Here is a 16366-nt window from a genome sequence, read left to right as displayed (position 1 = left end):
CTTTATTGAAAACAACCATGCATGAAAACAGAAGTATATGCTAGCGGATCGGTGGGCACTGAGCTACATGCTAACACATCTTAGTTTAGTGTGTTAGCACGATAACATTTGCCAAACACGAACTACAGTTAGATGTGAATATCATTAGTTTTGGCCTGATGGTGGCGCTAGAGGAAAAGGTTAGGTGACCACAAATCATCCTGAGTGAGACTCAAACGACAGCACCAAATATCACGGCCATCTAACCTATAGTGTCATGGAGGCGCTGATGTCAGGGGATCACAGAGTCAGTGGGATTCATCCTCTGGGGATCAAAATGGAGGACTGACTGAAGGCGCTGCCATTCCTTGAGCCTTCGTGGTCTTAAACGCTTTCTTCTTCTTTTTTCACCAAAAATCATTAACAGTCACGAAGAGAAGATGTTCAGTAGTCAAAGTCTTCGATATTAACGCGACGAGAGAGCGGTTGCTTAGTAACGGTTGGCCGGTCGGAAGGAGCACGAGAGAAGAAGAAAGGGTGTTGGGCGAAAAGCGCTCGGGGCGGACGCTCCCCTCGCCTCTGATTGGTCGCTGCCCGGCAGTTTTCGCGCCAACGCGCTGCATTGTGGGGATGGTTAGCGGAAGTCCGTCGGTCGTGGGGAATCTGGTGTTGTTTCGATGCGGACGGGGCTTTCGTGTTTTGGTGTTTCGGTTTGTTTTTTTTTGTTTTTTGTTTTTTTAGGGGGGTTTTAAACTTGGCTGAAACTGTAACCGTAAGTTTGCAGCAATGCGGGGCGAAGAGTCGTCGGATTCTGAGTCGGGGAGGATGGAGGAGAGCTCAGTCCGGAGGAGTTTGGAGACGTTGTGTCAGGAGCTGAACATGGACGAGCAGACTGCCACTGAAGCCATGGAGAACTTCACTGCCATATGGAATACATACACACTGGAGGTAAATACTGACGTCCTCAGCGGCTGTTCGATGATTCAGCCTGCTGTTAAACTCACGGCTGCAGATGTACTGAAATATCCATAACTTCCAACGTGCTTTAAAGTCCCCACAGAACCAAACTGAGTGCAGCGTGGGTCGCGAACACTGGGTTAAAGGGCTTCAACGGACGACTGTTTTCATTATCTGATTATCTGACAAAAACACCTCTGAATATAATGCAGTCCAGTACAACACCACCTTTAACTATGACCCCAGGGATGAACATATAGTTGAATTTACACATTTCGGACAAAGTCAACAAAAACTGAACATTGTGAGTTTTGTAAAGATAGATGTTATGGCAGAGCTGTTGCATAGCATTAGATTGTACGGGTGTACCTAATAAAGTGGCCACTGAGTGTATATAAGTGATATTAACTTTGATGTTTAAATTCACATCTCCCATCGGGGTTAGACATAGTGCAGATCAGATGCGGACCACTTTCTTGGTTAACTGACATGTTGTGACATGACAGTCTGTCTGTCTGTCTGTCTGTCTGTCTGCCTGCACTCCCCCCACCTATGAGAGTGATTACATCATCATTATCATCATATACCACCTGATTTATCCACCCTGCTAACAGCTGCTTTGGTCCTTTGTCATTCTACTACATTTACCAGATTGAATTGTAAATAACATTTTTGAAATCAGATTTTTTTCTGTTTCAAACAAGCCGATGCCAATAAGATTAGGGGTTTGTCTGCAAACCAGGTCAGATCAGAAACTAGTCAGGTATGCCTGTTGTATGGTAATTAAGTGGTTTAAAAGAAGACAATAACACTTTTATTGTCTTGCTGTTCAACATAGTGCTGCAACTGCTGATTACTTTGATTATAGATACTACTTCAAGTAATAAATGATAGCTATTAATTGTTTTATCTATAAAATGTCAGAAAATAGTGAAATATTCCCATCAAAATTTGCCCATTGCGTCAACCAAACATATTCAATTCACAGTTATATAAGACAGCAAAAAAAGAAGTCAGTACCAGCAATGGTTTTGTGTTTTTCAAACAATGAATCTATTATCAAAAATAGTTGCCAATTAATTTTCTGTCGATTGGCTAATTAATTAATTGACTGATCGTTTCAGCTAACAAAAAGGCTAATTTCAGTCTGCTGAATCTGAATCAGTATTTCCTTTCAGAACTGATGTCAGACAAGCACTGATGATATGCTGACAAGGTGGCAGATGAATGATGTGTGAGAGTCTGATAGGTCTTATTATTATGATCTTTTTTGCTCAGTCAAATGCTGCAGAATTATGACTCACTGGATCCTTGTAATTCTGTGGCCTTCAACAGCCTCATTAAAAACGACCAGCTGTGTTTTCTGCAGTTAAATAAAATTTTAAAAATTTAAGAAATTTAAGAAATGATTTTAGAATGTGGAAACAAAACTTGTTGAAGCCTTTTTTGCAGTGATTTTTAACTACACTTGTAATTGTGTTGTCCCTTCTAAACGTATTCATAACGTTTTGCTGTTGTTTTCTGCAGCTTTTCCTGCCCCTGTTGAAATGCATTCGTTTGTGTGTTGTGTGCTTGCAATGGATCAGTAGCTGGCAGGCTTTGTGTTTATGCAGAATGAAGGTAAACGCATAAGGCTTGTTTAAATGTGTTGCTGTGTTTGTGCAGGGAGAGGTGGTCCACTGGTTGGCCTGTTCGCTGTATGCAGCCTGTAGGAAGGGATCCACTCCCACAGTGGGTAAAGGGTTGATGGAAGGAAACTGTGTCTCCCTCACCAGGATCCTTCGCACCTCCAAACTCAGGTTGGTAACATTAAGGAACATATTGTATTTAGATAGACTTCGGCTACATGGTACAATCTTTCAACCCATCTGATTTTGTGTCTGAGTGAACAACAAATGGCTCTACCGACTCTGTAGATCTGCATTATAAAAGATTGAATGCTTCCAGTCTGCTTCCTGACACATTATTGGGCATCAAACATCCGGCTTTGTTTCTTTATTTTGACCACAAAGACCTTTCAAGGTTGCATTAGGGGTTTTAAAGGCTTTAATGTATTACATTTGTATTAACCTTGTTTACATCTTTTTGTGGTGGGTCTTGGCTTTTGTGTGTTGCTCCTAACACTTCTCTCCCCGTCCTCCCAGTCTGATTCAGTTCTTCTCTAAGATGAGGAAGTGGGCCGACATGTCCAACCTCTCGCAGGACTTCCGGCTGCGCATGGAGCGGCTGGAGCGCAACTTTGAGGTTTCCACTGTGATTTTCCGCAAGTTTGAGCCCATCTTCATGGACATGTTTCAGAACCCGCAGGGAGGCGAGCCACCACGGCAACCACGCAGCAGGAAACACAGGCACGACACGCACACACACATTTATACTTACATTAGATTTTTTTACTTCCTGTTTTTTCTTTTACTCTCGTCAGATGCAGTACTTGTCTCTGTTTGATTTCTGTGACCACACACACACACACACCCGCTGCCAGCCCTGAAGCAGGACACACAAGTGCAAAGATTTTATTCTCTCTGTCACATTAAGTTATTGTTTCTGTGATTGCCTCTTATGGAGAGACAAGCGAACACTCACACACACTCACAGTCACCCAGCCCAGTCTAACCGAGTGTGTGTCCTCTCTTTGGCTCTGCAGGCGACTGCCGTGTCACATCAGCGATGTGTTCAAGTTCTGCTGGACTCTGTTTGTCTACACTAAAGGTACCAAGAAACAAAACCAGACCACTGAGCAGCTACAAGCTCTGTAATGTTTTTGCTGGCATCAGTGAAGATGTTCAACAGGAAGTTTCTGCTGTAGTTTTTAGTTTGCGTTATGGACTTAATGGACCACTTTACACCTCCAGATAATGTTTAAGTTGTTGGTTAGAGCTTCAGTTAACGATTGTTTTCATTATTGATTCATCTGTCAACTATTTTATTGATTAATTGTCTATAAATTGTCAGATAATTACAAAATAAACTCCCACGGCCAAAGGAGATGTATTTAGACAACTTGTTTTATTCCTTCTACACTCAAAAGCTCAAATATAATCAGTTTACTCTCATACGTTGCAAAGAAAAGCAGCAAATCCTCACATTTGAGAATGTATTTCTTTCTTGAAAAATTACTACAACAGTTAATCAATTTCTGTCATTAAACTAATAAGATAATCGACTAAACATTGTAGCTCTAGTTAGGATGCAGTTTATCTCTTGGTGATATACCTTGTGACTGTGTATATCAACTGTGTGTGTGTGTGTTTGTGAAGGTAACTTCCGCATGATCGGCGATGACCTGGTGAACTCGTACCACCTGCTGCTTTGCTGTCTGGACTTGGTGTTTGGCAACGCTCTGCTCTGTGCCAACAGGAAGGACCTCATCAACCCAACGTTCAGAGGTGTGTGTGTGTCTGTGTGTGTCTGTGTGTGTGTGTAGAATGAACCCACAGCTCATTATTTACGTGAATGTTACTGGAGTGTTTTTGCAGACCGTGTTTATTTTCTTCAAATAGATGTCAGCTGTAGCTTGTAACATATGCATCCAATGAGTGTTCCTGTCAGTTTCACTCCAGACATTTCTATGTTTTCTTCTTGTCTCCGTTTCTTTCATTAAGTGGAGTCACGAGCGCAATTTTTTTCATTCAAGTTGAAACATTTTCCCTCTCTCTCAGAATCTGTGTTGTTTGTGTGCACTTGATTGTAAAAGCTGCACTGATTCTAAAGTTCACCTCGCATGAAGAGCCCAGTTACACCTGGCACTAACATGCTATCTGCGATAAGTGAAAACATATGTTAACGCAGGTGTAAACGCATTGTGATCAGATCTCAGTTTGGCGTAAATTATGACATTCTTAAGAATAAAATCTGCCCAGCATCGTGTAAGGCCACCTAATTGTGCCTCTTCCTGTAAGTAGTAGCATTCGCTGGCAAGTCTTTCCTCACAGGACGTGATTTAAAAATGATTGACACCCGTCCGTGGCATTGCTTTCCTTGAACTTGGGACACGCTATGTTTGTCTGCTACCCCCGCCTCATGAATTTGCATATTGAGATCATGGTTGCTGCCGGCAGATTAGAGATAATTTACTAATACCAGGTGTAAATGCAAAGGCCTGTAGATCACATCACACCTAGAAGGAGAGAGAGAGTGAAGTCTCTTTAAGGATGTGTATACATACACTGGTCCGTTTGTGTACTGGCAATGTACGCTTATTTCTGTGTGTGTCTGTGTGTGTGTCTGTGTCTGTGTCTGTGTGTGTGTGTGTGTGTGTGTGTGTGTGTGTGTGTGTGTGTGTGTGTGTGTGTGTGTGTCTGTCTGTGTGTGTCTGTGTGTGTGTGTGTAGGTCTCCCTGCTCTGTACCGCGCTGACGGCCATGTTTCACCGGACGAGCCTCCTCCGTGTGTGTTGGAGAGGTTATGCGAGCTGCACGATGGGTTGGTGGTGGAGGCGAAAGGCATCAAACAGCACTACTTCAAGCCCTACATACAGAAACTGTTCCAGAAACAGGTACAGGTACATGCACACACACACACACACACACACACACACACACACACACACACACACACACACACACACACACACACACTCATTCAGGTTTGTTTCCTGTATTTTTAGTGTCTTCTTTTCTTCCTTCCATCCTCACTTTATTCCTCCCCCCTCACTCGTCCCTCGCTCTTTCTTTTCTTAATGATCACTTGATGGTGGAGCCAAAAACAGCATTACTTAAAATTTGATGTTCAAAAACTTTGAAATATAAACAGACAAATCTACAGATTTATAGCTTGTACTTATGGACTCTTTTTTTATTTCCAAGCAAATATCCTACTCTTCTCATCTATCTGTTCATTTAAAGTCATGTTTGTCTTTTTTCCAAACAGATCCTGAAAGGCGACGAGGAGCATTTGACAGAACTGTTGGATCCTCAGAACTTTATTGATAACAAGTAAGCCAATCAGGGATCAGAGGTCAAGGGTCACATTCAGGGAAAAGTTACTGTCCTTGCCTCTGTCTCCAAATCTGTGTTGCAGAATTAAAGTGTTGAACGTAGTATACATGAGTACTTTTCAGAGATGTTGTAGTGTTTAACGGTGTGTGTGTTTCGTACAGGAAAGCCATAAACAGGGAGTATGAGGAGTACGTGTTGACAGTGGGAGATTTTGATGAGCGAGTGTTTCTGGAAGCCGATGCCGACGAGGAAATCGGGACTCCGAGGAAGATTATTCAGGAGCCGTCTGCAAACCAGACGAACGGTCAGAAGCAGCTGCCACAACATGTAGAGAAGGTACAAACACACACAGATCCACCAGTAACGACACTTACAGAAGGTATATACCAACATGCTAATACTTAAAGCATAACACTGGCGATAAAGCCTGTTTTTTTTATTGTCAACAAATCCCATGAAAGGACCAAAACCTACAACATGTTAGTCCATCTCTCAATACTTTCTAACTTCCTGTCTGTGGCTCTCTGCTCCAAGCCTTTTCACAATGTTAAGCCAAGACGAGTTTAATTGTTTAGCAACAAGGAAAATCAAAATGCTTTACATAAGATATAAAGGCATTAAGACAAGATAGGAAAGAAACACAAGCCAAAAAAGGACGCATAAATAGTATTAATGGGATTGTGTACAACAACAACAACAACAACGACAACAATAATAGTATATAAACAGATTAAACAGGAGAATGAAAATGACATACCAGATAAATAGTCCCAATTAAGGCCATAACAATCAGAAAAGTCTTAAAATTAAATTAAAATAAAGTGAGCGATCACCTCCACAGATGGTAGAAATAATCTCGCTCTCTCTGTCTTCAGTCTGGCTCCCTCGCTCCCTCCACCCCTCTGACCGGTCGGGTCTACCTGAAGGAGAAGGACCTGCTCGTCACTCCCGTCTCCTCGGCGACGCAGAGTGTCAGCCGGCTGCAGAGCATGGTGGCCGGGTTGAGGACGGCCCCCAGCGACCAACTGCTGCAGACCTTCAAGTCAGACCTATAAGTTTTTAATTCTAGGATAGAAAAACATAGATAATCATGCTCAATAGTTTCTGTGTTTTTAGAAGGAAAATTACTTATTTTTACTTAAAGGAATAGTGTAGCAGCTACAGTTAGTGTAGCATAAAGAAATGTTTTGTGAGTAATTAAGTAGATGATCAACAGGAAATACCAAATATTTGATTATTTCTTCTGTGAAGATTTGCTTTCTTTGGTCAAAGTTTTCAGATGTGACCGTAATAACCAATAACTAAGACCAAATTATTGATTTATTAATTTATCAATCATCATATTTCCTTCTTAGACATGAACTGTAAAGTCTATAAATAAATGAAGTCTGGAAGAATTTACAACAGAAGTAATTAAAACATGTCATGAAACTTTTTACTTTTCATTAGATACATTTTTCTTTGTGTTTTATTTTGGGCTTTTAACTGCACATGTTGCTTTTTACATTATTTAAAATCTAAACTTTAAACACATAACTGGTCAAATACATTGCTTTGAGGTAGTCATTAGTTGTTGCTGTATATATTGTGTATATAATATCATACGCTCTCCATAGTAACAGTGTGTCCTGTGCTGTTGTTAAAGGTCATGCTCGAGAGATCCCACTGAGTCCATACTGGCCAGAGTAAAGACGCTGGGACAAACCTTCAAAGAGCATTACACCAACGACGCAGAGGACATGCCTGGCTCTCATATAGGTACAACACACACACACACACACACACACACACACACACACACACACACCAAACAGAAATAGTTCTTGGTGAGGTTTGAGTTTCAAACACTTGACTTGTATATAGACATTGTATGTTGTTGGTCATTGTTGCCTTTTGAAGCAGTATGAAATTGGAATTCAATTATATTTATCACTCCTTATTTCCTCAGTTGGGAACCTGGGACAAAATACTATATATAAACGATCTTTCTTATGTCTTTTTGTTTCAGACTTTGCAGAGAACCGTCTGAAGCTGGCTGAAATCCTCTACTACAAGATCCTGGAGAACGTCATGGTTCAGGAGACCAAACGACTGCATGGAAAAGACATGAGCGTAAGCAGCAGCCACATTAAAACTGCCCAAAACTCAAAGGCAAAAATGTCTTACTGGGGAAAATCTCTCATTTTATTAGATGTCTCCCGATGTGTTTCAGTGTTTTGTGATAATTTGTTGGCTAAATCTTAATCTGTGTGTGTGTTGTTAGGTGTTATTGGAGCAGGATATCTTCCACTGTTCCCTGATGGCGTGTTGTCTGGAGGTGGTGTTGTTCTCCTACAGCTCCCAGAGAACCTTCCCCTGGATCATCAACATCTTCAAACTGACCCCATTCTACTTTTTCAAGGTCACACACACTCAAAAACACACACCTTTAAACAGTCGGTGAGGAGTCTGTTGGATATTAAGTCATTTCACTGGTCGGATTTCACTTGTTTGCTCAAGCTGAGACACCTTATCGCCTAAAGCACCAATGTGTCTGTTTGCCTCCCTCTGCATGCGATTTTGGTGCGTTTTTATAAGAGGACATTATCTCACAATTGACAGTTGCCATTATCAGTTGCTGCACAGAACATTCAGACAAAACAAAAGTAATATTTCCCACCTGTCTATAAATATAACTGTTTGTGTGTGTGTGTGCGTGCAGGTGATCGAGGTGTTTATCCGCTCAGAGGAAGGCCTGTCCAGAGACATGGTGAAGCATCTGAACTTGATCGAGGAGCAGGTTCTGGAGAGCAGAGCGTGGAGCGCCGACTCTGCCCTGTGGAGCGCCTTGCAGGCTGCTGGGAACAAGGTCCCCACAGTGGAGGAGGTCAGCAGCAAACACACATGCATACATACTGTATATGTACAGTATATTTATCGAAACACTCCAAATGCTCTCTGGATGAAGGCACCTGAAGACATTGAGAGGAAATAAACATGTCTTATTGAGTCCAAAAGTCTTATTTTGTTGATAGAAGAAAACGTTGATTCTAGTGCAGCCATCTGCCTCTCCTGGTTGAAAATACAAACACTAGAAATAAGTATTGATAAAAATATTATAGAAACGTATTGAAACAAGACATCCTGCATACAAAAGAAAATCATTATTTTATTTGACTTCTTTCTGGCTGCTCATTTTTCTGCCTCATTAAAACTTTGTAATAGGACTTTGAACACAACCCAGATAATCCAAAGGAAGGAGAGAACAAAAACAGAATTTGTTAAAAGTACTCATGTCTTCATTTGGCCTCAGGTCTGACTTCACCTTTAACATCCCAACACGTGTATTTTCAGTACAGCGTTGATATTTTATGTTGCTAAAATCCATTTAACACCCTCTAGCTTGTATTGTCAGCCAGAGCTCTCTGTCTCGCTCCTCATCAACCCCCCCCCCCCCATCTCTCTCTCTCTCCAGGTGAATTTCTCCTCCAGTCTCGACACGGGTTCTGGTCCTGGATGTGGTTCTGTTTCTAGTTCTACCACGGGAGGTCAGTCCCACCTGCCTCTGGTCGCCCTCTCCCCCATCATCCACCCCCGCATCAGGGAGTTCAGATCCGGCCTGGGCAGCGCACGCAAAGGTGGGTGTTCAGGTGCATATCTGTGTGTGCAGGTTACATATGAGCTGTGATCATCTTTATTATCTGTCTCCGCCCCCCCCCCTTCCAGATGTGCCTCCCTCTCCGCTGTCGGTCCACGACAGGTACAGCTCCCCGGCAGCTGGCAGCGCTAAACGGCGTCTCTTCGGCGACGACCCTCCGGCCCCGACATCAGGAGTGGCCCCCAGTGTGAGCCCTATGTCGTCGCCGGCCAAAAGGTTAACGTTCGGCTCGAGCAGCACCCTGAGGATCGGAGCTCAGGGCATCCAGAACACCGTCCTGAGTATCCCACTGCAAGGTAGACGACCCGCACATTAACACGTTTACATAACTGAACACCAAGGAGATGCTGCACTAGAGCTCATCAGCTCCTTGATTATTTATTACATGGACGCTTACCAGTGACCTGAATCTGAAAGAAGACGGCTCAAGTATTTTAGACTTACTACAGACTGTGTATACTGGCAGGTAAATGAGAGGTTTACTCTACATGGGCAACAATAATGCAGAAGTGTTGAATGTCGGTCTCATGTCTGGATAAGCACCACGGCCACTTTTATACAGAGTCTGTTTGGGAATCAAACCCCCAACCTCAGCAGTGTTAGTGCCTCGCTCTGATGCTGCACAACAATAAAACAAACAGGCAGGCTTCGCTTATTGCTAATTGTGTGTTTGTGTGTTTGTGTGTGATCTCCAGGTGTGAATAATGAGCGCACTTTTACACTGATCCCAGTTCAGCCGTGTGACTCCTCTGGTACCATCACCGCTCAGTTCCTGCTCACCGCCTCCCCGAGCCGCGTCGCCTCCGTACCCACGACCTCTGACCCCCAGACGGGAAGCGGCCGGCCGCGACGCACCGGATCGCTCGCTCTGTTCTTCAGGAAGGTAAAGAGACACAATGTTCACTTTCAGGAAATCGTCGTTTTAAATGTGATTTCGGTGAGTTTCTAAGGATAGAGGTTGTTGTTGCTCAGCAGATTGTGAAGCCCTTTGAGGGAAATTGTGACTCTGGTCTTTATAAATAAGACTGACTTGACATAAATCCTCATTTGTTTGTGGATATTTCGTTATAAAATTAATGCATTTATGATTTACTGTTGTAAAAAAAAAACGACGTCTCCTCCGTGTCTGTTGGCAGGTGTATCACCTGGCCAGTGTGCGTCTGAGGGATTTGTGTGTGAAGCTGGACATCTCGTCGGAGCTGCGAGGGAAGATCTGGACGTGCTTTGAACACGCTCTGGTCCACTGCACCGATCTGATGCGGGACAGACACCTCGACCAGCTGCTGCTGTGTAGCATTTACATCATATCCAAAGTGAGAAAACGATTTCATTCATAAAATGCTTCACATTTAATTAAGAAAATCGGCTACTGTTGTTGGATGCAGTGTTGCCTCACAGGGAAATATGTTTCTGGCAGCTTAGCAAGGTTTTTCATTTCTAAATCAAAATGTTGTCCTTGGGAGGGAAATGTGTTTCTGGCAGCTGCCCTGAAACCCTGACTGTAATTAAGGGCCTGCCAGAGAAAAATACATTCACAAAATACAAAACACTTGTGTCTTTAATTCTCTCTCACATCTTTTCATGCACTTACAAAGCTGCCGTTTCCACATGTGTCACAATATAGGCTGTAATGTTAATGTTCAACACAAACAGTTATACAGAGATGTTATCTATACATTAAATATATTATTTGATATATGTAGTATCTACAGTGAGAGACAGGTTTGGAGGAGTAGCTGCTAACTAAGTTGATTAGCTGATGGTTTTTAGGAGTGAATAACGCCTTAAAATGATGATTGGATGTCTGTTGGCAGCGTAAACAAAAACATCATTCAGTGTGTTCACATGCACCTAAGTGACCAGTTTACTCAGAGAAACCAGGCCACGCAAGTAATCAGACAACGTGTTTACATGCACTGTAGTAACCTAGTTACTGTACATACATGCAGCAGGTCAGTAATCAGATTTCAGAAGCATTTCTTATTTTAACTGCAGTGATAAAAGACGCTGCTTCCTGACGGTTACGTTCCCCAAATGCAGTCTTTTGACCTGTATACGTGGCACAGTCCAGGTGGAATCTAGCTTTCTCGCTTTCGTGACATATAAGAAATCATCTTACTGAAGAAAGCGTCCTGTAACTCGCGGTTACTTAAGTTCATGTAAACACACTGGTTGTAATTCCTGTGATTCCTTCCTTCTTGTAGATCACCAGAGACACTCACACCTTCCATGACATCATGAAGTGTTACCGCAGCCAACCACAGGCCAGCAGCCATGTGAGTCACAACACACACACACACACACACACACACACACACACACACACACACACACACACACAGCCATGATATAATATGACACAACGACCACCCACTAACGACTGAAAAACATCATCCAACAAGCGTAAAAACTGTATTTATTTAGTGCTTTTATATCATATTTACAAAGTGCTGAGACAAAGGTGATTGTGATAAAACCAGTGAACAGTAAAATAAGTTAAAAATGGGTTACATAAAATAATTTCAATGTAGTTCCTATTAATATTTCTGATGTGTGATTGTGTTGCTACAGTAGAAAGTTCGTGTTTAGACTACACTGATATACTTTTAAAGATAGTAAAACTCTTAATTGTAAATTGATTTTACTTGTGGAAGCTGACTGTGTGTGTGTGTGTGTGTGTGTGTGTAGGTGTACCGCAGCGTCTTACTGCGTCGCACTCCGAAAGAGCAGGTGGCTGATGAGAACATGGAGGTGGATCCTGTTTCGGGAGGCGAATGTAAGATCACAGACACAAATGCTTCATAAACACTCTTTACATTTAGACGGCGTTTGTGGTTAAAGCAACAGTCCCCGACCTTCTACTGAATGTACAGGAGTCGTGAGCAGTTTAACCAGACTCATGTAGTTTTCGAACCGTTTCATTTGAAAAACTGAATTTCACTGAAGCTTTCACTGACCACTTGGCACAGTTTATTAACAACATTTTGGTGCTCAGATCTTCAGCAGTCTTTATGATCACTTGAGCACCTTTAACTTTGTGAGTATTCAAAAACATTTCTGAGAAGGAAAAACGAAAATTAGATACAGGAAAAAAATCTAAATTTGAGTAGTTTCGGAGGAGTTTTGTAGTAGTTTCCTGTCTCATTAATCATCAAGCGACCGCTCAGATTTATCTTTAACGCCTTGAAGGGGTCCAGACCCACAGTTTGGGAACCACTGACTTCAAGGATCCAAGTCTTGGGCCACACATGACAACTATTTCCAATTGAAAATGTTGAAATTTAGATCCACTGAACACACCAGGGAGGCAACTAACAGTTATTTCCATTATCATATCATATTATCATAATTTGGTCTATAAAACTACAGAAGATGGAAAATGCCTATCACAATATCCTGAATATAAGATGAGAGGTGTCAGCAGATGTTTCGTCCAAAGAAGCCTGAAAATATTCTCTTAACTTTAATGTAAGACCAAGAAAAGCAGCAAAGTCTGAGAACCTGGAACCACCAAGTTTACAAATTACAAATCCTGACATCAGAGAAGCTGGAGCCTACAAATGTTTGGCCTTTTTATTTGACACTATTTATACTTAAAACAATTGATGCGTGTGTTTCATCAGCTGCAGAGAAAACCAATCAGGTGTCAGGAGAAGCAAACTCCGACCAATCAGGGGAGGAGGAACGTGGTGACCTCATCCAGTTCTACAACAGTGTCTTCGTGCTGAAGATGAAAAGCTTCGCGCTCCGATACGCCACCCACGATAACCGGGTACGACGCTCTCACAGTATGACCCAGAGCAATTAGCACAGCGCACATAACGGGTGGTGACATCATCTCACTGTGTGTGTGTGTGTGTGTGTGTGTGTGTGTGTGTGTGTGTCCTCCAGGCGGACGCTCCTCCTCTCTCTCCGTTCCCGTCGGTTCGAGCTCAGCCGCTCTCTCCTCGTCGAGTTTCTCAGAGACACTCGCTGTACGTCTCCCCTCACAAGAACTCTGCAAGCTGCCTCACACCAAACTCCTACACCTACAGGATCAACAGCAGCCCGTCCAAGGCAAGAACACACACACACACACACGTGTTTTATTGCAAGCTGCTGTGTATTTATTTGGAAAAACTGTGTTCTTGACATTTGATCAGTTGACATTTGTAAATCTCGGCTGACTCTGTCCTCCTGACATTAATACAGAGTTTCTGCAGGTTCTGAAAAAGCCTGAAGTCATGTTGTCTACAGGCCGAAAATGTAATGGTCCTGAGGAGTTAAATATGACATTTGGGTTGTTTAAATTGAGCTGTGGCTTCAAGGTATTCTGAGCTGGTGAGAAATTAAAATTACTGTAAATGAATTTACCTCAACCGCAGAGAGAGCCAGCCTTTTATTTGGAATAAAAGCTTTTATTCCTAATTTCTTCTGTTCCCCAGTCAATGCAAACTTAAATTAAAGTAATGAATGCCATGAGGGCAACAACAGTCACACTCACCCCTCTGCTGCTCTGAGTTTCTCTTCTTTATCAGAAGTAGACTTCCAGTTATCTGTGCTCTTTTAATGTGAAAAATCCACAGGAAGCGTTGCATTTCATGGACTGTAGCTTAACAGTAATCGAGAGAAGCGGCAAATGAACTGGTGAATGACTTTACATGTGCATTATTCTGAATTCATCAGTGTTTATTCTACCTTTTATTACCTGGCCTCTGTTAGCGAGCAGCTTTTATTTGTTTGTCAGTATTTGAGACTTTTTTTATGAGTTTCTACAGTGTGCAGACATCCTGTAAACGTGTTCAAATATTTAAGCCAGAACAACTCAACGCTTTAAACTTGTTTTTGGTTTATAAGTTGTCAGAACTCTGAGAGCATGAGATAATGAGGGACACTGAATGTGAATACAGTCGCGTAACTCAGCTGAATTATTCATACTAGAGAATATACAATAGACATACCCCTGAAAGTGTTGTTGGGAACAAACAGCCCAGGGGCCTTGTTGTTTTTTATGATGCAGTGTGTTTACAGGTGTGTTTCCTGGTCTTCTCTCCAGCTGTTACATTTCATTATTAAAGGCGCTCAGTGAGTAAGGACTTAGATTTACTGCAGGTCAATGCAGTGGTCTTACTGCGGTGAATGAGGTGAATTAACACAGTGCCTAAAGCACCAGCGCAGTTTCCACTGTTGTTGTTGTAAATATTATTGTAATGTGTGCATATACACCAGTAGATTAACAGAAAAATAATCTCTTGTATCAAACAAAATAGTGGGAAAAATGCTGCAATTTATCAGGTTCCAGCATCTCAAAAGGGAGGGTTTTCTGCTTCTCTTTGTCATATATCACAGTAAACTTTATACCTTTTGGGTTTTGAACTTTTGGTAGACGAAAAAAAAGACATTTCATCGTTAGTTGCAGCCCTAACACACACAGAAACACGCTGTAGCATCACTAAAACTTCTCTCTCGTCTGTCGCTCCCTCCATCCAGGAGTTATCAGACATCAACCGGATGATCCGGCAGGGCTGCGTTAGCAGGAAGAGGGCCTTCACCATGGAGGGCGACGTGATGATGTCATCAGCGTGCGACTCCCCCAGCAAGAGGGCGTGTCCGGAGAACGGCAGCAGCCCGGACGTGCTGCTGAAGCGCCTGCAGGACGTCGTGTCGGAGCGGCAGAGTCACTGATGAAACACGTAAAGCATTAAAGTGATTACAGGACTGCTGCTCAGTTTAAACAGCTGCCAGTTGCTTGTGGAGAAATGATGAAACCAGACAGAAAGAGTCTTTTCTCATCACTGATGCGCATTTATTTCTGACCTTTTATATATTTTATATATTATGACCTGAGGGTCACAGAACCTGTGCAGCAAATAATGGCATTATTCATGCCATTTAGTTTTATCCAAAGCAGCTTACAATTCTAGTGTCATGTTGACTTTGATACCAGTGATAATATCTAAAATGTGATATTTGAGCTACATCAGGAATTGAAAACACTCAATAGAGCAGACAACAATCACTGAGACGCTGAGAACTTTATGGCTTTGTCGAGTAGCTCAGGTGAACTTCAGCTCGACTGTTTCGTGCTTCTCTGTTGCACTGAACTCAGTGGTCTTTTGTTCTTCTGACCGCGACCAACTATGTGGGATAACAGACATGTTATCCCACAAATACAGCAGACCACACCTGACCACACCCATGTTAGTGTTGCACTATTGTGCATTGTCAGGAGTGCTATAATTCACAGGTTGCTTAACATTTACAACTGCTAGATGGCAGCACAAGCAGGTTTTTCTGGCTCTTTATGGGGTAACTTAAATCATACTGGCCTGAATATAAGAGAACCCTGATTATAAGATAACCCCCTCTTTCCCACCATCTGTTGGAAAAACAGAAGAAGAGAGCCTCTCATCCTCGAAGCCTTTTCTTTTGTAAAAGCGGCTGAATGTAAATTCATTCAGGGAGAATATCTGCTGTCTAGTCATAATACATAATACAAGCCCACTTTACAGAAAAATGTATCGTCTTGTATTGGAGCCAACACGGTATAAATCCAATGTTAAATGCAGGTATTTCACAGTGGTACAGATGACGTATCACACAAAGAAGAAGTAAACACTCTTTTATTTTGTTAAGCTTTGAGAGAGACGACCTTCATCGGGCAGCTTTCTTCGCGTTTTACTGAAGTGAAATCAAAACCTTTGGGTTGCCGTGACAACAGTGGAGCGCAGGTGTTTTTAGCCCGAGTGAGCGCAGTGCTGGCGCCTTGTTGTCTGCTCGCGCAAATGAATTACGACATTAAAGTAAAACACTTCTCAAGTAGTGAGAAGGAAGAACTGGTGACGCGGACCATCGCTCGGTGGGACTGAAAGAAGGAA

General features: G+C 42.4%; 1 protein-coding gene across 1 annotated transcript; it reads left to right on the top strand.

Moving 5' to 3' along the window:
* The first annotated feature begins 765 nt into the window (after positions 1-765).
* On the top strand, positions 766-15255 carry rbl1 (retinoblastoma-like 1 (p107)). The gene is made up of 22 exons (XM_070902402.1): positions 766-927; positions 2602-2735; positions 3081-3284; positions 3581-3645; positions 4194-4322; positions 5267-5430; positions 5805-5869; positions 6034-6208; positions 6748-6914; positions 7518-7630; positions 7881-7984; positions 8136-8273; positions 8574-8738; positions 9327-9489; positions 9578-9805; positions 10205-10392; positions 10646-10822; positions 11714-11785; positions 12198-12285; positions 13133-13281; positions 13401-13565; positions 14979-15255. The coding sequence occupies exons 1-22, from the start codon at positions 766-768 to the stop codon at positions 15171-15173; spliced, it is 3210 nt and encodes a 1069-aa protein (XP_070758503.1). The 3' UTR covers positions 15174-15255.
* The last annotated feature ends 1111 nt before the right edge of the window (positions 15256-16366 follow it).

This window comes from Enoplosus armatus, chromosome 3, assembly GCF_043641665.1.
Source record: "Enoplosus armatus isolate fEnoArm2 chromosome 3, fEnoArm2.hap1, whole genome shotgun sequence".
Classification (NCBI taxonomy): Eukaryota; Metazoa; Chordata; class Actinopteri; order Centrarchiformes; family Enoplosidae; genus Enoplosus; species Enoplosus armatus.
Note: the sequence above shows the minus strand (reverse complement) of the source record. Positions and strands in the feature narration are given on the sequence as shown.

Excerpts from the sequence above, each read along its gene's own strand:
- rbl1 (XM_070902402.1), top strand. The coding sequence starts at position 766 with ATGCGGGGCGAAGAGTCGTCGGATTCTGAGTCGGGGAGGATGGAGGAG. Across the intron at positions 5,870-6,033 it reads CAGAACTTTATTGATAACAA|GAAAGCCATAAACAGGGAGT; the intron begins GTAAGCCAATCA and ends TGTTTCGTACAG. Across the intron at positions 10,393-10,645 it reads TCGCTCTGTTCTTCAGGAAG|GTGTATCACCTGGCCAGTGT; the intron begins GTAAAGAGACAC and ends GTCTGTTGGCAG.